Source organism: Rutidosis leptorrhynchoides, chromosome 6 (assembly GCF_046630445.1).
Source record: "Rutidosis leptorrhynchoides isolate AG116_Rl617_1_P2 chromosome 6, CSIRO_AGI_Rlap_v1, whole genome shotgun sequence".
In the NCBI taxonomy this organism is placed as follows: domain Eukaryota; kingdom Viridiplantae; phylum Streptophyta; class Magnoliopsida; order Asterales; family Asteraceae; genus Rutidosis; species Rutidosis leptorrhynchoides.
The window spans coordinates 338,230,575-338,256,388 of NC_092338.1; the positions used below are offsets into that span (position 1 = coordinate 338,230,575).

The 25,814-nt window shown below is 35.7% G+C and overlaps 1 protein-coding gene across 1 annotated transcript; it reads left to right on the plus strand.

Moving 5' to 3' along the window:
- Window positions 1-7,373: 7,373 nt before the first annotated feature.
- Window positions 7,374-8,455, plus strand: LOC139855457 (casparian strip membrane protein 1-like). Its single transcript, XM_071844683.1, has 3 exons — window positions 7,374-7,669; window positions 7,748-7,871; window positions 8,224-8,455. The coding sequence occupies exons 1-3, from the start codon at window positions 7,374-7,376 to the stop codon at window positions 8,437-8,439; spliced, it is 636 nt and encodes a 211-aa protein (XP_071700784.1). The 3' UTR covers window positions 8,440-8,455.
- Window positions 8,456-25,814: the final 17,359 nt, after the last annotated feature.

Below are 25,814 nucleotides of genomic sequence, written 5' to 3' on the forward strand. Positions count from 1 at the left end.
ATGTATGGTCGACACTGTCGCCTAAGTACATTGTGCACTAAGGATTTATAAAATTAAAGGCTAACCAACGTCAAAGTGTTGGTGTAGTGAGTCAAATATAATCTAGGTCCTCTATAGTGGGTGTGTTGGGCTCGTCGAAGCTTCCAACAATTGGTATCAGAGCGGGTCGTTCGGGACCATTTCTAGTGGAGGAAATTGGTAAATGTTGGACGTTTACATCGACTTGTTTTCACCAAGGCTCTAAGGGAGATTCTGTCGGAGCATAGTTAGGAACTGTGAAAGCTCATCGGTCAGGGACCAAGCTTATTGGACGTTGGATGTCATGATGACAGATCTTGCAAGTACGAGCAGTGGAATCAAGAGTCTCAATAGCCACAACTATGGTTATTGGCGGACTTGTATAGAATCCTACCTACAAGGACATGATTTATGGGAAATAGTTGCTGGCAGTGACACAACGCCTCCACCGAAAGAAAATGCTGAAGCCTTAAGAAAATGGAACATCAAGGCCGGGAAGGCTTTATTTATATTGAAGACTACAATCGAGGAGGATCTATTGGAGCACATCCGTGACGAGAAAACACCAAAGGCAGCTTGGGAAACTTTTGAAAAATTATTTTCAAAGAAGAATGAAGCACGCCTCCAGCTCTTGGAAAATGAGCTTGCGGGTATCTCACAAGGAAGTCTATCTATTTCTCAATATTTCACCAAGGTGAAATCTATTTGTCGTGAGATATCTTAACTTGCTCCTGAAGAGAAAGTGAGTGATGCAAGGATGAAGAGAATTATCATCCATGGCTTAAGATCCGAGTATAATGGATTTATAGCCGCTGTGAGAGGATGGCCTACTCAACCATCATTAATAGAGCTGGAGAATTTACTGGCTAATCAAGAGGCATTAGCCAAGCAGATGAATGAAGTAACCATAAAAGACGGAGAAGATGCACTCTTCACCAATAAGAAGAAAGCAACATCTCGAAGACAAGAGGCGATGAAAGAAAGTAAGACATATGGGTGAAAGGGTCACCCAAAATCAAAAGGCAACACTTCAGGGGGAGCTCAACAAGGAAGAAGAGATCATCGCCAACAATACGGGGAAAATGATAAGAGAAAGAATGATGAATGCTTCAATTGTGGCAAGAAGGGTCATTTTGCTCGAGATTGTAAATTCCCCAAAAGGCGGACTTTTGAAGGAAATGTGGCCACCGCAAGAGATGAGAAGAAAGAGGTCACATTTGAAGCAACCATTAATGAGGAAACATGGGATGCAGAAGCTGGATTTTCTGTTGAAGCTGGCATGGATGATCAAGCTCTTGCAGTAACCTTAAAGTCAACAATAAACTACAAAGATGATTGGATCATCGATTCTGGGTGCTCAAATCATATGACCAATGATGAGACGAAGCTACAAGAAATGGATGATTACAAAGGAAAGAGAGTCGTGTTGACAGCCGACAATTCAAGGTTGTCTATTTCTCACATTGGAAAGACAATAATTCCAAATGAAGGCGACTCTCATAAGCTCCAACTCGAGAAGGTGTATCTTGTCCCTGGCCTAAAGAAGAATTTACTGTCAGTACCACAATTGACAGCAGAAGGAAACTATGTGCTCTTTGGACCAGAAGATGTGTCCGTATTCAAGAGAGTGAAGGTGGTTGGCAATCCAATTATGCAAGGAAGAAGAATAGAGTCGGTCTATGTACTATCTACTGAAACAGCATATGTGGATAAGACTCGAAAGAATGAGACGGCTGATCTTTGGCATGAACGTCTTGGACATGTGGGCTACAACAAGTTAAAGGAGATGATGGTGAAACACATAGTAAATGGGCTTCCTCAAATTGATATCCGAACAGATACAATTTGTGCTGGATGTCAATTTGGCAAAGCTCACCAATTGCCATTCAAGGAGTCACAACATCAGTCCAAGACACCACTAGAGCTCATACACTCAGACGTCTTTGGCCCAGTGAAACAAACATCACTTGGAGGAATGAAGTATATGGTGACATTCATTGATGACTTCTCAAGGTATGTGTGGGTTTACTTCATGAAGGAAAAGTCAGAGACTTTTCAGAAGTTTAAAGAGTTCAAGAAGAAGATAGAAAGTGAGCTCAATAATAAGATTATGTGCTTACGCACAGATAATGGAGGAGAATATTTATCGACTGAGTTCAATATCTATCTTGAGAAGCACAAGATTAGAAGACAATTAACTTGTCCCAATACTTCACAACAGAATGGAGTCGCAGAACGCAAGAATCGTCACCTTGCCGAAACTTGTAGAAGTATGCTTCATGGTAAGAATGTGCCAGGAAGATTTTGGGCTGAATGTATGAGAACTGCATCATACGTGATAAATAGGCTTCCACAAACAAAGTTGGGGCATATTTCACCGTATGAAAGATTATGGAAGATCAAGCCAACCGTCAACCATCTCAAGGTTTTTGGATGTGTATGCTACGTCTTCGTGCCAGATCATCTCCGAAGCAAATTTGATAAGAAGGCAATTCGATGCATTTTTGTCGGTTATGATGAATCAAGAAAAGAATGGAGATGTTGTGATCCAAATACTGGAAAGTGTCATACTTCAAGAAATGTGGTATTTGATGAAGCTTCTTCATGGTGGTCACCTCAAAAGATAGAGCTTCCAGAATCTCATGGATTAGAAGAAGTTCTAGAAGAAATAGAAGAACGTAAAGAGCAAATAGTAGATCCAACTAAAGAAGGAGAATAATCGTACTCTAAGGAAACGAGTCCATGGAAAACTGGGGTACATCAATCTACATCCGAAGAGGTTCGTCCAAGCCAAATGGATGCCGAGGAGCATGTGCAAGAATTACGGAGATCAACAAGGTCGAGGAAACCTAATCCGAGGTATGCCAATGCTGCTCATGTGGATGAATCAATACCTATTGAGCCTTCCACTTATGAAGAAGCAGCACAAAGTCAAGAATGGCAGAAAGCGATGGAAGAAGAAATTAATGCACTAAAAGAAAACCAGACATGGAGTTTAGTTCCAAAGCCAAAAGATGTAAAACCAATATCTTGTAAATGGGTTTACAAGGTGAAGACTCGATCAGATGGCTCCATTGAAAGGTATAAAGCTCGACTTGTTGCTAGAGGTTTTTCTCAACAATATGGGCTGGATTATGAAGAAACGTTTAGTCCAGTGGCGAATATCACAACAATTCGAGCTCTACTAGCTTTAGCTGCTAGCAAATCTTGGAAGTTATGGCAGATGGATGTCAAGAACGCTTTCTTACATGGAGAACTTGACAAAGACATTTATATGGAGCAACCAAGAGGCTTTGAGAACAAGATCCATCCTGAGCATGTCTGCAAATTAAAGAAAGCACTATACGGCTTGAAGCAGGCTCCAAGAGCTTGGTACGGGAAGATTGGCGAGTTCTTAGTACAAAGTGGTTTCACAGTTGCTCCTTCAGATTCTAGTTTATTTGTGAAACAAGATCAAGGAAAACTAGCCATAGTGCTAGTATATGTGGATGACTTAATCATCACGGGAGATCACTATGAGGAGATCCAAAGAACAAGGGAGAATCTGTCTATCAGATTTCATATGAAGGAGCTTGGAGAACTCAAACATTTTCTTGTACTCGAAATAGAGCAGAAAAGAGAAGGATTATTTCTGGGACAACAGAAATATGCGCGAGATCTTTTACAAAAGTACGGAATGCTTAATTGCAAACCTATATCAACTCCGATGGATCCGAATACAAAACTACGAGCAGATGAAGGAAAATGTCTTCAAGATGTTACCATGTATCGAAAGATGGTCGGAAGTCTTATTTATCTCACAATAAGCCGGCCAGATATATCTTATGCAGTTGGAGTGGTTAGTCGATACATGAGCAATCCGAAGAAGCCTCACCTTGATGTTGTACGATGCATCTTAAGGTATGTTAAAGGCACTATTAACTTTGGTATTTTATACAAGAAAACAAAAGAATGTCACGTGACTGGATATTGTGACGCCGATTACGCTGGAGACTATGATACACGACGGTCAACAACTGGATACATGTTTAGTCTTGGATCGGGAGTAATATCATGGTGCAGCAAGAGACAACCAACAGTATCCTTGTCAAGCACTGAAGCAGAATATCGATCGGCAGCATCAGCAACACAAGAAATTATGTGGTTGAAGCAACTAATGGAAGATCTTCATCAATCAACAGATTATCAAGTAAAGCTTTTCTGCGATAACCTATCAGCTATTCGTCTAGCAGAAAATCCAGTCTTTCATGCAAGAACAAAACATATAGAAGTGCACTATCACTATGTTCGCGAGAAGGTCCTTGAAGGAGAGATCAAGATGATGCCAACAAAGACAGATGAACAGGTTGCAGATATATTCACCAAGAGCCTAAGTAAACCGAAGTTTACAAAATTCAGAGAAGCACTTGGAATGGTCTGCAAGACATCGTTGGAAGAAAATTTGCATTGAGGGGGAGTGTTAAAATACAATGCAAATTTAGAATAATATGGAATTAGTATATGTATATGGGTAAAATATCTAGATATTAATATGTATATGAAAATAATCTAGATATTAAAATGTAAAGAAAAATATAGATATTTATGTGTGTAAGAAATATCTAGATATTTATATGTATAAAAATATTTAGATATTTATATATATCCATGGAAATATCTAGTTTCTAGAAACTTCCATGGAGTAGTATAAATAAGGGTGAGGATTTCATTTGTAGAGTGTGAAGTAAGTTGTGAGAGTTGTGAGTAAGAGTGAAATAAGAAGTGAGTTGTGAAGAAGAGAAGAAGAGTGTGAGTTAGCGAAAGTAGAGAAGAGAAAGCTTGTAAGTAATATTGTAATTGTAATTTAATATAAGTGTTTTTGTTAAGTTTTCCGATCAAGCCTTAGTTTGTGTTTAAGTTCTTAGTGCACTTTTGTTGTTCTTATTATATGGTCGGCTCTGCCGCCTAAGTAATACATGGTCGGTTATACCGCCTAAAGATATATGGTCGACACTGTCGCCTAAGTACATTGTGCACTAAGGATTTATAAAATTAAAGGCTAACCAACGTCAAAGTGTTGGTGTAGTGAGTCAAGTATAATCTAGGTCCTCTATAGTGGGTGTGTTGGGCTCGTCGAAGCTTCCAACAAGTTTGACTCTCCAAAGTCATCTCCTTGTTAACAAAGAAATTATTGTTCTTACTAAATAGCAAAGAGATAAACATTGTATAGTAGCATGCAATTACCTATGGTATTTGACACATTGTTGAAATTTGGACGTTACGAAACCGTACTACGTGATGTAACTTAGCGTCTGGGATTTTTCAGTTCATGAATGGGTTGATTTGGGTTACTTTTTGACTAAAGGGTTGATAGATCCTAAAGTGTATGCTCAATGGTTACAATCTCTTACGCATCTTTAGTTGTCTTTTTTTTCTTCTTCGAAAAATAGAGCAAATATTATTGTTGAAAAATCATATCAAATTGAAAATGAAGTAATTTGTCCTGAATTAGTGTTGTAAATTTTGGATGATTAATGGCCTAAAATTAATGTTGTAAGACCAACTTTTTATGGTATCTTGGGTTGACAACTAAAAATGTAATTTTGAGGTTATCTCAGGTTATCATATAGCTGCACTTATGATTTTATGTAAATATCAGCTAGCTGATATATTCTGTTCTCTCTTCGGAACGTTGGAAATTATGAATACATGATGTTACACTCGGGTTATACTTGAAATCACCAGTATGTTATAAACATACATATATTGTTATACCAGCTATTCTATTGTTCCTGTATTAACTGTATGTTCATGCGTTTGCAAGACAATGAACCCCTGATGTGTGCACTATCCAAGCTTATATACGTCAACCTTGAATACTTTCAAAGTCCCGACCGATTGCTCCCCGAGTAGCGAGTTTTGCAACCTTGAATAGAACTAATGTGATAATAGACATTCTAATAACTGGCTTATTTAAAAGATTCTATCATAGTAACGCCAACCATCACATCCTTTTCTTACAGGTATTACCAAATACCATCTACTTGATTAATAATGTGGCAGAAGTTGTGGCCTCACTTGAATGTTTTTTGGTTTATCTCGATCTTGAATTGGAATTCAGATTGGGTGTAAAAGCCTTAAGTGGGCCAAATAATGAAGCAGCCTTGAGTAGGAAAGGAATACTTCAAAAGGTTGATAAATGGACGGGTGCTTGTGAAGGGGAATGCTTGCTCGAGGAATATGACCGTTTTGGTCTACCATTGGTGAAAAGTGGGTTGAGAAGGGTCAGAAAAAAAAGGTAAACATTTAAGGGTAAGGTTTTCCTTATTCGTGCTACCCGGAAGGGCGGGTAATCCAACCCCATGTCTTGATATACTCTAATATATACAGTCCAGCAAGATTACACTCTGGTTGTTTCCAACCCTTCCATGGCCATCACAAAATATTCGTCTTCGACAGGATTCAAACCCGAGATTTCTTGCAAGAACTCAGGCCCCAACCACTGGAAGATCTTGAGAGGGGTCGAACTAACAGATAAATTTTTAAAAGGGTACGTAGGAAATGAGTCGCATTCAATCTCCTAAAACCCAAATCATAAATGTTTTAGGATTATATAAGTACCAATTATTTGATGATCATGTTCGTCCATCTCTTCTGGTTGTAGTATGTTCTAGATGATTGATAAAGTGTTGTGGACATATTCGACGGATATTAATATCTAGGAATGACAATAGTCATCCGATCTACAAGAATTTTTATGTCTACAAAATAACTCAATCTTATCTGCAGCACTTAGAAACACATTTCTAAGTCTGCGAGTTTCCAGACATAATAAGACATTATTTTAACGTATGTCTTCAGAAAAACTAACGGTTTGCATTAACAATGTTTGCAAACGCGCATGCATAAAACATAATAAGATATGCAAACTGAAAAACGAACAACACCTTAATGTTTTTTATGTGTTAGTCCCCGCGAAACCGCGGGTTATAAACTAGTAATAATAATAATAAATAAATAAATAAATAATAAAATTTGAAGAAGTATGTTATGGTTGACAATGATGTATTATGGGAAGAAGTGGTGAGAAAAGAGGATAAAGAAAGCTGATGTGGCGCTGAAGAAATGTTGAGAAAGACGTCATGATTGAGAGTGGTCTAACTTCAATCATTTTGTTACAACCAACAATTTATCAAACAATTGTTACACATGCAATAATCATTTTGAAAACTTACTGATTATCGTTGAAGTGGAGTAAGTTATCAACTCCTCACATTTAATAGTTAACAAATCCATCATCTTTGCACATGCATATATATACAACCAACTCCCTTAGCCAAAGCCTAACATCTTTTAGTTTAATAACATCAGCTTCTATGGATTCAAGTCATTCAACCAAAGAAAGCGGTGATATTCCAATCCCGGTCCATGAGCCCAAATCAACTAAGAAAGCCCCTACTCCTGTCGTTAAGTCAGCCAAAAATGGCGCTAAACTGCTACTGGTCTCAAGGTTAAAAAGAGGCTTTGGGATCTTTGACTTCATATTGAGGATATGTGCTATTGCTGCTGCTCTAGCGGCTGCTACCGCTATGGGGACCACGAGCCAACAGCTCCCTTTTTTCACACAGTTCTTCCGGTTTAAAGCTGACTACAACGACCTCCCTGCTTTCACGTAATCTCATGGGTAGTTCGGTAATTTCACATGATGTATATTGCATCTTAATAACGATAATTGTGTTTTTTTGTGTAGGTTTTTTGTGATCGCAAATGCAATTGCGGCTGCATACTTGGTCCTCTCGTTACCATTCTCTATAGTGTGCATTGTTCGTCCACATATTGTTGGAGCTAGACTGATGCTTCTTATATTTGACACTGTAATGTTTTCAGACTGACTATTATTTATCTTGTTTACTATTTAGTCGAATTTCGCCCCATTTGACCAAATTCATTTTTTCTACCCGCTTAGCCAACCCGTTATAAATAAGACACGACCCTTAATCAAATCATTAAGAGCGTAAAATATCTTCAACTCGTTATTTTTATCTAACTATTTTATTATAATTACGAAGATAACAATTAATTTGGTACATTTCGAAAAAAAAATAATGAAATATAAATTAGGTACGTAAGGAGTACATAGTTTTAAATTGCCACTTCTAATATATTTTATCAAATATTTCACCAATTTTAATTAAACATATATACTGACAAAATTTGCGTACTCAGATAGCCGTGACTTTGGTCACTGCTGCAGCATCAGCGGCTGCATCGATAGTCTACTTGGCACACAATGGCAACTCGAATGCAAATTGGGGAACAATTTGCCAACAATTTGATGACTTCTGTCAGCGTGTTAGCGGAGCGGTGGTGGCTTCGTACGTTACTGCAGTCCTTTTCATAGTTTTGGTGACCGTATCTGCAATTGCTCTAAGAAGAAAGTGAGATCAAGATTGTGTGGCTATTTTGTTTATTTACGTTATGTTTCTTGTCTTCTTGTGTAACTATGGAAATGAAGTTCTATATTGATATTACTGTAATGAAAAACTACATATAAAGTTTTTAAAAAAAAAAAAGTTGGAATTAGTCTGTGAACAGAGTCTTTTTTCTTGTACTACGATAGAATAAGTAGGCGCATTATGCAAAATTAATCACGAATCAAAGCCTAATTAAACCTTATAATGAATCACTTAAGCTTTTACAACAGCCTAAAGTGGTAGTGGAAGTGCATAAAACCGTTTGTATCAATTTATTCACTAAGACTATATCACAATGGAAATATCAGATACTAGATTTTAAGAGCCCACGTGTTCTATGACAGCTCTAAAAAATAATTTTCGTAATCATTACTATTTATACAACATTGTTTGTTGTTGATAGCAGTTTAATTACAAAACACTTTAGTAGTATATGTATTATAACTAAATAAATGTTAAAGATGAGTTTCGTACACACTATGAATGAATAGTTTTAGAATGCAACAATGAGTTATTGATTTTAGTTCAAAACTAAAATAGTCAAAATCAGAGTGATACAATTTTGTGTTACGATCTTCAGCAAAGTCGAAGTTTCAAATCTAGTTCTATTTGCTATACAAAGTATGGTAACAAATGATGAGTTAAGATCTTGTATTTCAATTTGCGTAGATATGTATAGAATAAAGGCCGACACTTTTGGTTGCTTTGCTACTTGAATAAAGTAACAAATAGCATTAATTCATTAAGGGGATATATGTAAAAATATCATAGCCCAACTATATAATGAAGGAAACAATATCAAATCAGTAGTACCTTTATCGATAAGCACATATGAATCCTAACCGCATTGTGCGTTTCTTAAACCCATTACCACCTGAAAAGGAATAAAGCGAAGACGAGACGATATCCTTATAATATTAGGATACGTGCACATTAATAAACTTAAATTCAACTAGTGCACCTCATAAAAAGACTTAAAAATAGCAATATTCGAGTACTAAAAGCCACAAATGTATTCATAGCCAAACGTTATGGTGTTAACCCATGGGTGATAATAAATCAATATAACCCAGAAGTGAGTCAATTAATATACATGACAAAGAATCTGTATACGGTATGTAGGGGTGCTCATTCGATTGGTTTATGGTTTATGTAGTTTATGCGGTTTGGTTTATTCGTTTTTTAAAAATATTTTTGAGAACCAATAACTGAACCAAATTTGACAAAACCAAACCAATCCAACCAAATAAGAAATCGGTTTACATGGTTCGGTTTCGATTAAACCAAATAAAAATTCATTGACAAAAAAGTGTGTAGTTTTTTAAGAAAAGCAAACATATTTTATTGATTAAACTATCAGTATACAATTTATGCAATATTTAATGTCAAGCATGCACTATAACCTATTTTTACAATCTAAATTATATCAACGAACCGTACAAAAATTAGTAGCATAGAAATAAAAACGAAAACAGTAGCAACTAAGTTTCCAGGTATAAAAAATTCATAGTATAGAGTAATGGATAAACATTAGGTACATGGTTTCAATTTTACACCATATCAATATAGATAAAATAAATTAAATATTTAATATACAATATATATACCATAAATAGTAGTAGTATATTTCAGTTTTTTAGTTTGAAAACAAATGATCATTTTACAAACCAAATCCAAACCGAAAACCATTAATATTTTATGGTGAAACCAGAAAACCAAACCAAAACCAAATAAGCCAACCCACTCTAATCAAATCAATTTGGTTCGATCGATTTTGTGATCGAAACCGTTTAATGCACACCTCTAACGGTATGTAACACACTTTGTTACTTTATAGCAAACCATCAAACCTGCCCAATTTTGCCCATTTTCCTACAATTGCTTCCTTTCACATAAGAAGGGACCCACAGAATAAAAAAAAATAGATGCCAAAAGAATGACAACTTAAATGAATGTTTTCTTGTGGAGTATATGACCAAGAAGTTGCTTCAAGGCAACTTACAGGCAGCTGCATCGTCTTTCGTCGTGTACTTCACAAGAAATTCAGCAACGCTTCTGCAACGACAATGATTCCCTGTCCGAATTACATCACCGTGTACAGCCATTTCAATAATGTTGAGTTCCTTATCTGCAAACACAATCATGTAGTTATTACTCTAAATAAAGACCTTTCATCAATAAATTTGTGACAATAATTATAATAAACATGATTTTTCTGCAGCAGTATGTCTTAACGTCAAACACATCTTTTAAGATATGTTCCGTGACTTTTCCAATACCCCTAATCTGTAAAATAAACATTCAAAGGAGTTTATGAGTAGAACCCACCCTTGTGGTCCAGTGGTTCACCCCTTTGCATTTGTGCATTGGGATGGGGGTGGGGAGGTCTCAAGTTTGAGTCCCTTCCCTTAAAAATATTCGTGGGATTTATTTCCTGAAAGCCGAATTGTCCCGGGGAAGGTTTTACCGACCCGTATTCAGGACTCAGGTCCGACCGCCTGCCCCTCGGGATGGTATAAGGTTCGGATCCCTGTAATGCGGTTCGGGTTTCCTGCCCGAAAACGCGTGCGTGGTAAATGAGAGTATTCGATGCCAACAACTTGCCTTTCAAAAAAAAAAAAAAAAAAAGGAGTTTCTGAGTAAAGACAGATGAGTTCTTCCTTTACAAATCGGTAGATATCATGAAGTACCTTGTGTACGGGAAGTGAGGATATAAATGTCATGATAGCATCCCGTTCATTAGGTAAGATGAAATGTCCATTTGGTATATTTATATCTAAGCATACCTGATGAAAATTTGGACGGGAACAAATAGTATCATTAACATAAAACTAAAGCATATACATAATTCCTCCCACTGATCAATGTAAATGTAAATTATTTTTTGTTGAAAGTAACCTCTTTACTCATAAAAATGAGAGTATACGTAAGTTAGGGTTAATTTAAATATTAGTAATTTCAAAACCAGTAAAAGGGTCATTATTTGGTTATGAAGACACATCATTCAATTATTTTATAAGGTGATAAAAGAACGAAAGGGCCATTGGCCTAGTGGTATGAGAGGAACTATTCAACCAAGAGGTTATGAGTTCAAGTCTCATTTGAGGCAGTGACATGTAAATATTCGTAGTTTCGTGTGTATATTGTAAGTTTGCATTTCAAGAAAAAATAAATAAATAAAAGAACATTACATAACAAATAACATAAGAATCGCATCATTCAATTCTTTCATTAAACGGCAAAACACGTACAAACGTTAATTGTGAGTCTTCAAATCAAGTGCTAAAACATCAACCATTACCGGCAACCATCATGAAGAGTTAAAGGTTGCGAGGTTTTTTTTGGATATGGAGAAAGTCTAGTATGATTCTTGTTGGATATGTGAAGGATATCAAAACAACAAGAAAAGTGTGTTTTAGTGTTAAGGCGCGCAGTGGCTCATTAAGGTCATGGCTCAACACTTGGATTGAGGTTCGAAGGTTGCAATGCTGTCAGTTTCGAAATCATGCTTTAAGCCACGGCGCGGCTCCTCCAGCCGCGGCGCGACTCCTCTAGCCGCGGCACGGCTTAACCCTATCCGGGATCCTGACGAGAAAAAACGTTTTTCTTGCTCTTTAAGTTGTTTTCTTGTTATTTTATGCCTATATACACACGCTAATGTAACCTGTAAAAGTGTTTGGAGTTGGGATGTAACCACATGTTCTTGTTAGGGTCCGCTACCGAATTCCTAACAAGTGGTATCAAGAGCTAAAGGTTTGAAGATTGGGCACAATGGCGATTGAAAGCAGATATACGATTGGTTGATGATTCAGGTATCATCAAGAGAAGAAACGACGATTAGGTTTTTGTGTTTTGCAACATATATCAAGATTCAGAGATTTAGTTGATCGCAGTGAACTTAGGGTATGTCTATTTACCCAGTAAGTTGATCACATCAGAGTTTGTCTGATTCTGGAGGGTTATAATGTAATCGGGCGCACGGTTGCATTATGATGGTGATTTATTCGTGAAGGTTACGGAATCAAGGGGGTCGGTTTGATAGAGTTTGTTTGCAGAAAACACAAGAAGAGATTTTTTTGGAAGATCCGGGTGTCGGATCTGAGTTCTCGTTCTTCGCGATCCCGTGCGAAAGAACAATTGAACTTTCAAATTCGGAGTTCCAGGAGCCGTTGTAATAGAAAATTCAAAGCGGGTTCGTTAACCGTTGGATCGACTTGATCTTTTTTGTACGGATAGTAGACTTACTGGAATACCCGTGGTATAAATTTGAGGCGGATCTGACCGTTGGATCTTGAGATATGATTTTTACAATCTGGGAAGTTTTCAGGATGAAGTTTTTCGGGTTTGATGACGCGAGTGCGAGATAGTTTTTTCTCGGAAACTTTGGGCGATACGAGCTGGGTATTATAGGATGTTGGTTTGTTACATAAGCTCACGAGGGTGATTCTCTCAAGTTTGGGCAGTTTGGGTAACGAATGAATTACATCCGGGTTATTATCGACATTGGGAGTTATCGGGAAAGTTTGACACTTGCGGGTTTTGAAACGGGTCAACCAAAGTGACTGGTTGGATATTCTAGGTTATGTGAAATATAAGGGCGGGTTAGAGCTTCTCTCACTAAGAAGAATTGGTTGACGAAGGGTGTCAGATAGAACGCGTTCGACCGGTGCTCAGGGTTTTGGGTAATGATTGTTTCAACAAACGAGCGGTTTCTTCGGGGTGACCAATTAGGAGTTCTTAAGTGATTTATGAAGTGGATAATCTTGTAAGTCCCAGAACTTGAGCTTTCAAGATATTGTTGAGAGTGTCGGGAACTCGGAGTGAGTTTGGGAACTGACGGAAGTATCGGGTAAGTGGGAGTTGGACGACTAGTGGGAGTTGTAGAGATGGTTGTGCAACATGTTTCTATGATTTTTTCACAGTGTTAGTGCATCGATTCCGGCTAGATATTCGGGTACTTATTTTACTCTCCAATGGTAAAGTATTTTGCAACTGATCGGGTAGTACGAAACAGATTCTTCTCGGGTAGCCGCGGTTTATTGTCTCATTCATACAGTGGGAGCGTGCTTGAGGTTGAGAAGATGGGTTCGTGAAATTCATAGAGTTATGAGGAAAGATCAGTGTACCAGTGTGAAAACGAAAGTTGAAAGTGTAGATTTCAAGTCTGTGACTGCGTTCTCACTGAAGCCTTGATGAATAGTCTACAAGGGCATCTGTTAGATTTTCTGATTGTTGCGAAGGAAAATCAATGATAGATGGAAATTATGTATGAGGGTGATCATTAACTTGTCGATGACAGGGTTGGGCGTGTCTAGAGTGATGTGTTGAGGCGGTTTTGTTTCCTGTTTTTTTAAATCCTGTGTTTGAAGTCTCGCACACTTCAATGGTGGCGCAGAAATCGAGAGATGACCCAAACTAGCAACAAAGATTAGATTATTACTCAGGTGTTTGAGTGTCGGAAGTCTTCCTTCCCATGACGTAGAAGTGCGGCGTGTCCCGGGTGTTTATTCGACGGTGTTCAAATGGAGTATCATAATCGGGTAATCTAGAGTTGTTGTAGGTATTTAACATAATTGACAGATAAGTTGATTACGTTTTGGCGAGTATAACACCCCGTCAGAACACACTAACGGAACGTTAACTCTGGTCCCAGTGCTTGGCTTGACTTCTACGTAACAGCAATGTTCTACAGCGGAAGCAATTAATACCTGAGAAATAACACATAAAATGGGTCAACAATAATGTTGAGTGAATCTACAGATTTAAGTAAACAATACAGTATGTTTAAGAAACGATTTTTAGAAAACGTTTATTAGCAAAAGACCACCAAGGTTTAATATTAAAAGTTTGCAGACAACATTTGTCAAGTTTTAGTCTGTTTGTGAACATCAATGTCAAGTTTCAGCTACGTATGACATTCAAAAATGTTTTATTTCTCCTGCTTGTAAAACACAAGTTTTAAGTAACCAATTGCAACGTATGAGATCACAAAGGTTTCATATTTAATATTTGTAGACAGCACTGTGTCCTGTTTCAAATGTTTGTAGACAATATCATGTCAAGTTTCAAATGTTCGTAGACAATACCATGTCAAGTTTTATTTCTCTTGTTTGTAAACCACAGTTTTAAGTAATGTAAAATAGTATCTGAAAAACATTATTCAGAAAAATAGTTCATTTGCATTTGACCACGAGATTTCAATAAGCACAACTCAAATGTTGCAAAAATGTACATACATCCATGAGCACTTGAATACTAGCATAAAGACCTGCGTATAGTTTACAACTACACTTATCCTTTACCCCGTATATCGTATACACTTGTTCGAGTGTACATATAGTTCAAAGTAAATGCACCACAGTTATAGTAGGGTGAGGTTTGTCTAACCTAACGGATCATTCTAATTTGTGCTTACCCGAAGGTAATTAAAGTATTCAAGCTAGGGGCTTTGTGAACAATAACTCAATATGTATAATAGTACTCGTGTCAAAAGTAAACGCATTTGTAATAACGTAAATGTAACCAGCGTGTATTCTCATCCCAAAAAATTTGTAAAAAGCGGGACTGTAGACTCACATTTAAAAAGCTCGGTATGAAAGTAAGCAGTAAGTTGCCTGTACGGACTATGGTTGAGTAATACAACCTAGATATACGTATTTAGGTTGGTCAATAGTTGCATCTAATACAATAGATATTTCAGAGAGTAAGTTGTCCTATTGCTCAGACCGGCGCGTTTCAATGTAAAAGTTAACACATAGTCAACTAGTTCATGCAAGTCAACAAAAGTCAATCAAGGTCAAACAAAAGTCAAACTTGGTCAAAGTGGTCAACCAAAGTCAACAACTTAATAGGTTCATATCAATGTTTGTCAAATAATCAAACTTAGTTTATATCGTTCATTTCCAGTTTCAAGTTTTATCGATTACCGATTTCGTTGTCATACCGCATGTTAAGTAGTGTGCAACTAAGCCACATATGAACATATGACAATCAAGTTTCACTTATGACATGTTATTGATCAATATAAAATCTACATCCATTCACAAGTTCAAAGTTATGTCCCTAGCACAAAGCACATAATCGCATTCACAATACACATTGTACGAAATCATTATTAATCTGCACATCAGTTTTATATTTGGAATAAACAGAGCTAGGAGTTTGCAAATCAAGCAAGGTAGTGGCTAAATTTCAAGGACAAGCTAAAATACCACATATTAAAAGATGAGGTGATTTGGTTTAGCCAATTGGTACAGTTTATTCCGGCATGTCAGACGTTCTGTTTCAGTCCAATTCAGTAGTTATCAAATCTTTGGCCTTATTGTGCATGATGTAGTAGGCTAAAAGATTTGACATAAACTATACTTTTGTTCCATAACACATATAGAGTAAATATCCAGAGTTTCAAGTCCGCAAACTATCCACAACTCAATTTATAGAGCTAAAGGTGCATACTTAGCAGATTCGGACAAAATACAGGTAGTTGTTTTCGCACGCACATTACACAAGCTATACATATCCAATCATCACAAGGCCTAGATGAAAAGTTATCTACAACATATGAATTTTACAGAAATGAAAATACTTGGTTCAAAAACACATATCAAATTGCTTTTAAAATCTATTTTAAGTTACCGATTAAACGAGTTTTACCAAGAACAATCATTTAGGCATAAAATGAGTTTTACGACTCCAAATAGCATGATATCTTAGTCCAAATGGAATGCTTTTAAATTATCTACACAATGGAAATCAGTTCATAACTCAATTCATTATCCATTTGTCCAGAATTTGGATTACATCATAGATTTGCAACAAAACTTCAATTAAATATGTCTTGCACATACGATAACGAAAATACGTAATTCCAAAGCCTAAAATTATTAGTTTTTCGAGAGAATTATGTGCAGTGTTTTTGGTTACTAGTATTTAGATTAAGGCCTAAAACCACACTAGTGACAAAGCAAAAGCCCAAAACAACAATTAATGGGTAAGGGGTGGGTCATTCGGCCGAACATGGCCCACAAGGGATTCCCGGCTCGTGTTGTACAATTTCGTGTACTCGTGGTCCGTTTCAAGTGCCGTTTAAACGTATAGAAATCCCGGAACGCTAAACCGATCGTTAAAACGCAACCAAGTAATCTAATTTACTAAAACAATTAATAAATTAAATATTTTTCAAAGTTACTAATTATTAAAATAATTATTAAAATAAACCAGAGTGTTTTTGTTACTCGAAAGATATTTTATGCAGTTATTCAAACCGTTTCGTTTTTATCGTAATTCGTTATCCAAAATATGTTTTTCAATTAATATTAACCCATATTAATTCAAGTAACCCACCAAGGATCAAGTATGCATTTAATACACTTAACACATATAAAGTCAAGCAATCACCGTTAAAATAATTTACAGTCAGTTAACGGAAGTGACAGAAAAAGTATGGTTGTTACATTACCCACCTGTTATTGAATATTTCGTCTCGAAATTTTAGTGAACGTTCGCTGAAGTAGTTCCTTCCGGAAACACTTGCGGGTAATTTTGCTTCATCTGGTCTTCATGTTCCCACGTGAATTCGGGTCCTCTTCGTGCGTTCCACCGAACTTTAACGATAGGTATGTTGCTTTGCTTTAAGCGTTTGACCTCACGGTCCATGATCTCAACGGGTTCTTCAACAAAATAAAGTTTGTAATTAATGCACAGTTCCTCTAAAGGAATCACCAAGTCCTCGTCGACTAGGCACTTTTTTAGGTTAGACACATGGAAAGTGTCATGTATTTCACTGAGTTCTTATGGCAGTTTCAATCTGTAAGGCACCGGTACAACCCTTTTAGTTATCTCGAATGGTCCAACATATCTAGGACTCAATTTACCTCATTTTTCGAACCGTACTACACCCTTCCAGGGTGATACTTTAAGCATGAACTTGGTGCCAACTTAGAATTCTAGAGGTCGCCTTCTAATATCAGCGTAGCTTTTTTGACAACTTCAAGCCGTTTTCAATCGTTCTTGGATCTGTACGATCTTCTCTATTGTCTCTTATATAATCCTAGGGACTGTCATTTGACTATCCCCTAGTTCGCTTCAACATACGGGAGATCTACACTTTCTTCCGTACAATGCTTCGAAAGGTGCAGCCTTTATGCTCGTATGGTAGCTATTGTTGTAGGAGAACTCAGCTAGTGGTAAATACTTATCTCATCCGTTTTCGAAATCAATGACACATGCTCGCAACATGTCTTCTAGAGTTTGAATGGTTCGTTCACTTTGGCCATCTGTATGGGGGTGATATGCTGTACTCATATCTAAACTAGTCCCCATTGCTTTCTGTAATGTTTGCTAGAATCTAGAAGTGAATCTGCTGTTGCGATCAGATATAATGGATACAGGAACTCCATGCTTAGAGATGACTTTCTTTATGTAAACATGTGCCAACTTCTCCAACTTGTCAGTTTCCCTTATTGGTAAGAAGTGTGTAGACTTAGTGAGACGATCTACTACAACCCAAGCAGTGTCTTAAACTCCCACGGTTTTTGGCAGTTTTGTGATGAAGTCCATTGTAATACATTCCCATTTCCATTGGGGAATTTCTGGTTGAGTCAGTAGCCCTTGATGGCTTCTGATGTTCAGCCTTGACCTTAGCACATGTCAAGCATTTACCAACATAGGTAGCAATATCGGCTTTCAGATTTGAGCCACCAATACAGTGCCTTAAGATCTTGATACATTTTGTCGAATCCAGGGTGAATAAAGTATCTTGACTTGTGTGCCTCATCTAGCACTAGTTCCCTTAGTCTGCCAAATTTCGGTACCCATATTTCATTAGCAAAGTAGTGAGTTCCATCATCTTTAATGACAAACGTTTCATCTAGGCCCTTAAGTGATTCAGTAGTAATATTTTCTTGCGTCAAAGCCTCAAGTTGTGCATCGCGAATTCGAGAAGTAAGGTTCGTTCGGACAGTCATATTCAGCGCTCTAACTCGGAGAGGTTTAGCCTTTTCTTTCCTACTCAAGGCATCTGCAACAACATTAGCCTTGCCAGAATGGTAGCGAATCTCACAGTCGTAGTCGTTCAATAGTTCTGCCCAATGTCTTTGTCTCATGTTGAGTTGTTTCTGATCAAAGATATGTTGCAAGCTCTTGCGATAGGTGAAAATCGTAAACTTAGTACTGTAGTGACCCAAACTTTTCCATGATTATATATTAAATGAAAACTATATTTGCATGATTAAATGTTTCCAACATGTTAAGCAATCAAACTTGTTAAGACTTGATTATTTGAAATGAGTTTCATGTAGACAATTGACCACCCAAGTTAACCGGCGATTCACGAACGTTAAAACTTGTAAAAATTATATGATGATGATATATATATATATATATATAGTTAACATGATATTATGATAAGAAAGTATCTCACTAGGTATTTTAACAATGAGTTATATACATAAAATGAGACTATTGAATTAAGAAACTCGAAACGATATATATATCGATTATCGTTATGACAACGTCTAACTAAGTACATATGCATCATATTAAGATATTGATGTACTATATTTAACATGATAAAATGATAATTATGTATATCATTGAGTGTATTAATAATGAACTATACAAGTAAGATGAGACCACTAACCTAAGGATTTTGAAACAATATATATATATATATATATATATATATATATATATATATATATATATATATATATATATATATATATATATATATATATATATATATATATATATATATATATATAACGATTATCGTTGTAATAGTATTTTAACATATATATATGATGTTAAGATATATTCATACACCATGTTATCATGTTAACATAATAATTTAACATCTCATTTAAGTATAATAACAATGAATTAATTACATTTAACAAGATCGTTAACTTAAAGGTTTCAAAACAACACTTACATGTAACGACTAACGATGACTTAACGACTCAGTTAAAATGTATATACATGTAGTGTATTTAGATGTATTAGTACACTTTTGAAAGACTTCAAGACAAATATCAAAGTACTTCTACTTAACAAAAATGCTTACAATTACATCCTCATTCATTTTCATCAACAATTCTACTCGTATGCACCCGTATTCGTACTCGTACAATACACAGCTTCTAGATGTATTTACTATTGGTATATACACTTCAATGATCAGCTCTTAGCAGCCCTTGTGAGTTACCTAAACATGTGGGAACCATAATTTGGCAACTAGCATGAAATATCTCACAAAATTACAAAAAATATTATAAATCATTCATGAATTGTTTAAAAAACAAAAACAAACTTACACATCCTTTATATCTAATCCATATACCAACGACCAAAAACACCTACAAACACTTTCATTCTTAAATTTTATTCATCTAATTGATCTCTCTCAAGTTCTATCTTCAAGTTCTAAGTGTTCTTCATAAACTCTATAAGTTCTAGTTTCATAAAATCAAGAATACTTTCAAGTTTACTAGATTACTTCCAAGCTTTCTAATCCAATCCAAGTAATCATCAAAGATCAAGAAACCTTTGTTATTTACAGTATGTTATCTTTCTTATTCAAGGTAATACTCATATCCAAACTTTGATTCAATTTCTATAACTATAAACTATCTTAATTCGAGTAATAATCTTACTTGAAATTGTTTTCGTGTCATGATTCTGCTTCAAGAACTTCCAAGCCATCAAAGATCCATTCAAGCTCAAGATTATTTTTGTCATTTCCATTAGGTTTACCTACTAAAATTGAGGTAGTAATGATGTTCATAACATCATTCGATTCATATATACATAACTATCTTATTCGAAGATTTGAACATGTAATCACTAGAACATAGTTTAGTGAATTCTAAACTTGTTCGCAAACAAAGTTAATCCTTCTAAATTTACTTTTAAAATTAACTAAACACATGTTCTATATCTATATGATATGCTAACTTAATGATTTAAAACCTGGAAACACGAAAAACACCGTAAAACCGGACATACGCCGTTGTAGTAACACCGCGGGCTGTTTTGGGTTTGATAATTAAAAACTATGATAAACTTTGATTTAAAAGTTGTTCTTCTGGGAAAATGATTTTTCTTATGAACATGAAACTATATCTAAAAATCATGGTTAAACTCAAAGTAGAAGTATGTTTTTCAAAATGGTCATCAAGATGTCGTTCTTTCGACGGAAATGACTACCTCTTTAAAAAATGACTTGTAACCTGTATTTCTGACTATAAACTTATACTTTTTCTGTTTAGTTTCATAAATTTCAGTTCATTATGAAACCATAGCAACTTGAATCACTCAAAACGGATTTGAAACGAAGAAATGACGAGTAAAACAAAATTGGATAAATTTGCTAGTTTTAGCTACGAAAATTTTGTAACAAATCTAGACTAAACATATCCTAACTAATTTATATTGTATTATACATATTATGTAATCTTGGGATACCATAGACACGTATACAATGTTTTGACATATCATATCGACCCATCTATATATATATTTTGGAATAACCATAGACACTCTATATGCAGTAATGCTTGAGTTAGCTATACAGGGTTGAGGTTGATTCTAAAATAATATATATACTTTGAGTTGTGATCTAGCCTGAGACTTGTATACACTGGGTCGTGGATTGATTCAAGATAATATATATTGATTTATTTCTGTACATCTAACTGTGGACAACTAGTTGTAAGTTACTAACGAGGACTGCTAACTTAACAAACTTAAATCATAAAAACGTAATAAAAAAAATGTTGTGAATATATTTCAATCATACTTTGATATATATGTACATATTTGTTATAGGTTCGAGAATCGACCCGTGGCCAAGTCTTATTTTCCCGACGAAGGAAAAATCTGTGAAAGTGAGTTATAGTCCCATTTTTAATATCTAATATTTTTGGGATGAGAATACATGCAGATTTGAAAATGATTTATCAAATAGACACAAGTAATTGAAACTACATTCTATGTTGAATCGTTATACCGGATATCGCCCTTGTTGAACTTGGTAACCTAAGAATTGGTATTTATTATAATTGCCACCAGTTGATGCGAATCCTAAAGATAGATCTATGGGCTTTGACACGCCCCAGTCAGAGAATTTGAACTACTTTAGTACTTCGATATTATTTATGGGGATATTCTAGATGCATTTTGTTAATGTCGGTTACCAGGTGTTCAAACATATGAATGATTTTTATGCAGATTGCATGTTATTGAAAGATGAAATCTTGTGGTCTATTATTAAAATTTGATATATAGATTTAAACCTATAACTCACCAACAATTTTTTGTTGACATTTAAAGCATGTTTATTCTCAGGTGATTATTAAGAGCTTCCGCTGTTGCATACTAAATTAAAGACAAGATTTGGAGTCAATGTTTGTATAATATTGTTTAAAAACTGCATTCGAAGACATATATTGTTGTGTATTATTATTGTAAACCATTATGTAATAATCGTGTGAAAACGTTATATTTTAGATTATCATTATTTGATAATCTTCATAGTATTTTAAACCTTTATCGATAAAATAAAGGTTATGATTTGTTTTAAAATCGAATGCAGTCTTTGAAAAACGTCTCATATAGAGGTCAAACCTCGCAACGAAATCAATTAATATGGAACGTTTATAATTAATATGAACGGGACATTTCAGTTGGTATCCGAGCGTTGGTCTTAGAGAACCAAAAAATTGCATTACTGTGTCTTACCGAGTTTGTTAGGATGCATTAGTGAGTCTGGACTTCGACCGTGTTTTCTTTAAAAACGATTGCTTAACACTTTTTGTTGGAAACTATATATTATTAACATGTAAATATTATGTGATATATTAATCTCTTAACATGTTTGATATTGTGTGATAGATGTCTACCTCTAGTACAAATCCCATCGACTCACCTAATAATAATGAAGAGTCGAATATATTTTGGGAAGATTCACAAATTCCTGAGGAAGAACCGGAAGAGGAGGAACTGGAAGAGGAGGAACCGGAAGAAGAGGAACCGGAAGAAGAAGAGGTTCCGGAGGAAGAAATATTAATAACTACAGAAAAACGGTTAAATAAAAGAAAATCCTTAACCAATGGACCAAAGTTAAATATGGTCAATGGTGTTTCCGCCGAGGAAGCAAAATATTGGGAAAATTACCAATTTTCCGATGAATCGGATCCCGATGAGGATTCCAATGATGTTATAGAAATTACCCCGACACAATTTAAAAAGGCAAAAGAAAATAATAAGGGAAAAGGCATAAAAATAGAAAAACCCGAATCCAACCCCGATGACCTCTATGTTAACATGAAATGTCCAGATGGAAAATACCGTCAAAACCCGTATTTCTTAAGTTTTAGCTATAACCTGGGAACATCTAAGCCACCGGGTCCTTCTAGATCATTTGTGAGAAGAACGGTTTGTATTAGGGGAGTACCATATATCCCTAGGAAATTAGCGAAACAAACCAAGTCTGAAGAAGAAGAAACAAGTGAGTCGGAATAAAGAGTTGTAATCATGCGGTGTAATATATGTAATATAAGTATGCTTGTACTTTCTTGTTGTATGTAAAAAAAAATAAATAAAAAAAATAAATAAATTGCTTGTATTATTTGATAATTATATGTTATGAATCTAATTCTCGTCTGTTTTACAGTATAAAAACACAATGGACGTTAAGGATAGACAACCAAAAATTTTAGAAGACCTACCCGGGGACATGATTGATGAAATCTCATCTAAAGTCGGTCAGAATTGATCGGCACAATTATTTATGGCAAAATTAGTTTGTAGAACATTTGAAGAACATTCCAGGCATGCCTTAGTTTATAAAAGGCTTTCATTTGAAAGATGGGGTATATCACATTGGGGACACCGTAAGTTACGCCGTGTTTTCTTTAAAGCGTTAAATGCGGGGAACCCAAATGCAATTTTACGCTACGGGTTAAGAACCTATTTTGACTCAACATATCCCAACGTAGGACTTCGTGAGTTAGAAAGAGCTTCTAACATGCAACATAAAGAAGCATGTTATGCTTACGGGTTAGTGATGTTCGCTTCTCACCAAAGTGAGAAAAAGAACATCGGATTAGGACTTTTAAATAAAACCTTCCCACAAGTGACGGATTCAGTAGTTGGGGTGAGAAACAAGGTTTTTAGATTATTACGAGGCTGTTGGGCATTACGAAACCCTCGTCCCTTTGACGACGTTACAACATGCTGTCTTGTCAACGGCCACAACGGTTATGTTCCACAAGACCAAGGATGGGAAGTAGTCTTAGTAAAACCAGAATGCATGACTTGTTTCTGGACTTATGAATTACGTGTCTTTATTGCTTTTGCTGAACGACTTGCGTATTAACTAGAATTGTCTTCACAATTGTCTTGTATCAAAGTTATTGTGTGCTATATTTCATGCTATATGTATAATAGCGATATTGTAAGTTTGTAAAATATTGTATAAAAGTTTGAACGCGAAATATTATTGTAATCAGTTTTTCATATAGAATTGTAGTAGTTGAATTGTATATTAGCTACTAAGTATGAACTTAACGGGTAGGTACTACCCGAATGGAAAATTATAAAACGCTAATATGAAGAAAAAGCTTTTATAAATAAGTTCATATTATGCTACGAAATACTATTGACTACTCTTAATATTCTATATAATTAACTTAATTCTTTTGGCTATTTTTGAAGGAAATGGCACCGACTACTCGTCTGAACTTGAACATGAGCGAGGAAGACTTTCGTGTTTTCCTTGCTGCGAACATAGCCGCAGTGCAGGCCGCAATGCAAAATAACAACAATAACTCTGGTTCTAGCAGTGGAACTAATTTCACAAGAAATCGTGTAGGATGCTCCTACAAAGAATTCACTGCCTGCAAACCTTTGGAATTCGATGGAACCGAGGGTCCAATCGGATTAAAACGGTGGACTGATGTAACATCCCGCATTTTTCCGTTAAATTATTTTAACGCCCGTCTTTTTATTTTAAAAATATCCTTCGTAACTAAATTCGTATCCTCTGTTAGCTAACACTCTTAATATTTTTCCGTTATTGGATTTTAACATCCTCCGTTAATACGCGTTTTAAAATATTCCGTTTAGGTATTTTCCGCACCCGACTACAAACTCGAGGGACTAAAATTGACACGGGGCAAACTAGTTGACTAGGTCACCTAGTCCACCCCAATCACCACCATTCAACCATCTCCATCTCTCTCTCTTTCTCTCTAGCAAGAACACACACACAATTTCCAAATTCATTCAATCATCATCTAAATTCGATCTAGGAGGCTTACAACAAAATAAATTACATATTCGTGATCCTCTCTTCATCCTCTTCATTTTGGTACCAACTTCATCTCGTTTGGGTAACATTTCTAAAACACTAGTTTTCTTTAAATTTGTGTTCTTGACTTAAAAGTATGTTAATTAGTGTCTATGGCTCATTGTGATGTCGTGTATGTAATTTGTATGCTCGATTTGTTGTTTTTGGCGTAACTAGTTCATTATGAAAATTACTTGCTAAATCCTTGATTTTGGATGATCAAATGTTATTAGATTGTTAATGTGCATGTTTTAAAAGTGTTACTAGTATCATTAGCTTCATTTTGATGTATAGATTGATTAAAGAAACTTCATAAACGCGATTATTGATTTTGTGAACTTTTGGTTAGGGTTTGATAGCTTTAAAACGAACTTTTGATGCGTTGAATGCTTGTTAATGTTATTGATAAGTGTTTAGTTGTATTACATGTTTCATTACCTTCAAAACGGCATATCATACATGTAAATTGGATTCCCGGAACTTGAAATGCATCTTGATGAACTTGAAACTTTGATTTTGGACGTTTAACGAACATTCGACGAGGTTATTGTTGTCTTAAATGATAAATTTGATTTAGTTAATGTATCTAGTTGTGTTCCTTATCGAAAGAGCTTTCCGATGATATAAAATACATGTTCTAATTGTTTGCGGATCATAAGTTATGATTATTTGAAGTTTGGGTCGTGCACTTGTGTAATTCAGCAAACAGGACCTGTAAGCCATTTGGGACGCCGTCCCACCCTCTTGGACGCCGTCCCACTCTTCATATCAGGACACCGTCCTGATTTTGGGACGCCGTCCCACTCTTCATACTGGGACACCGTCCTGATACACTAAAACTGGCTGTTTGCTTTGGTCATTTGACATAAAAATGTTTGCTATGCTACGGACCTCCGATTAACATGAAACTTGGCCAACATGCTCACATATGATTATATAACTTAAAAAAATTGTCGGATACCCAACCCGACCCCGTTGACTTTTCCGTTGAC

Coding starts and splice junctions, on each gene's coding strand:
- LOC139855457 (XM_071844683.1), top strand. CDS start 7,374: ATGGATTCAAGTCATTCAACCAAAGAAAGCGGTGATATTCCAATCCCG. Junction 7,670..7,747: donor AACGACCTCCCTGCTTTCAC/GTAATCTCATGG, acceptor TTTTTTGTGTAG/GTTTTTTGTGATCGCAAATG. Junction 7,872..8,223: donor TGCTTCTTATATTTGACACT/GTAATGTTTTCA, acceptor TTGCGTACTCAG/ATAGCCGTGACTTTGGTCAC.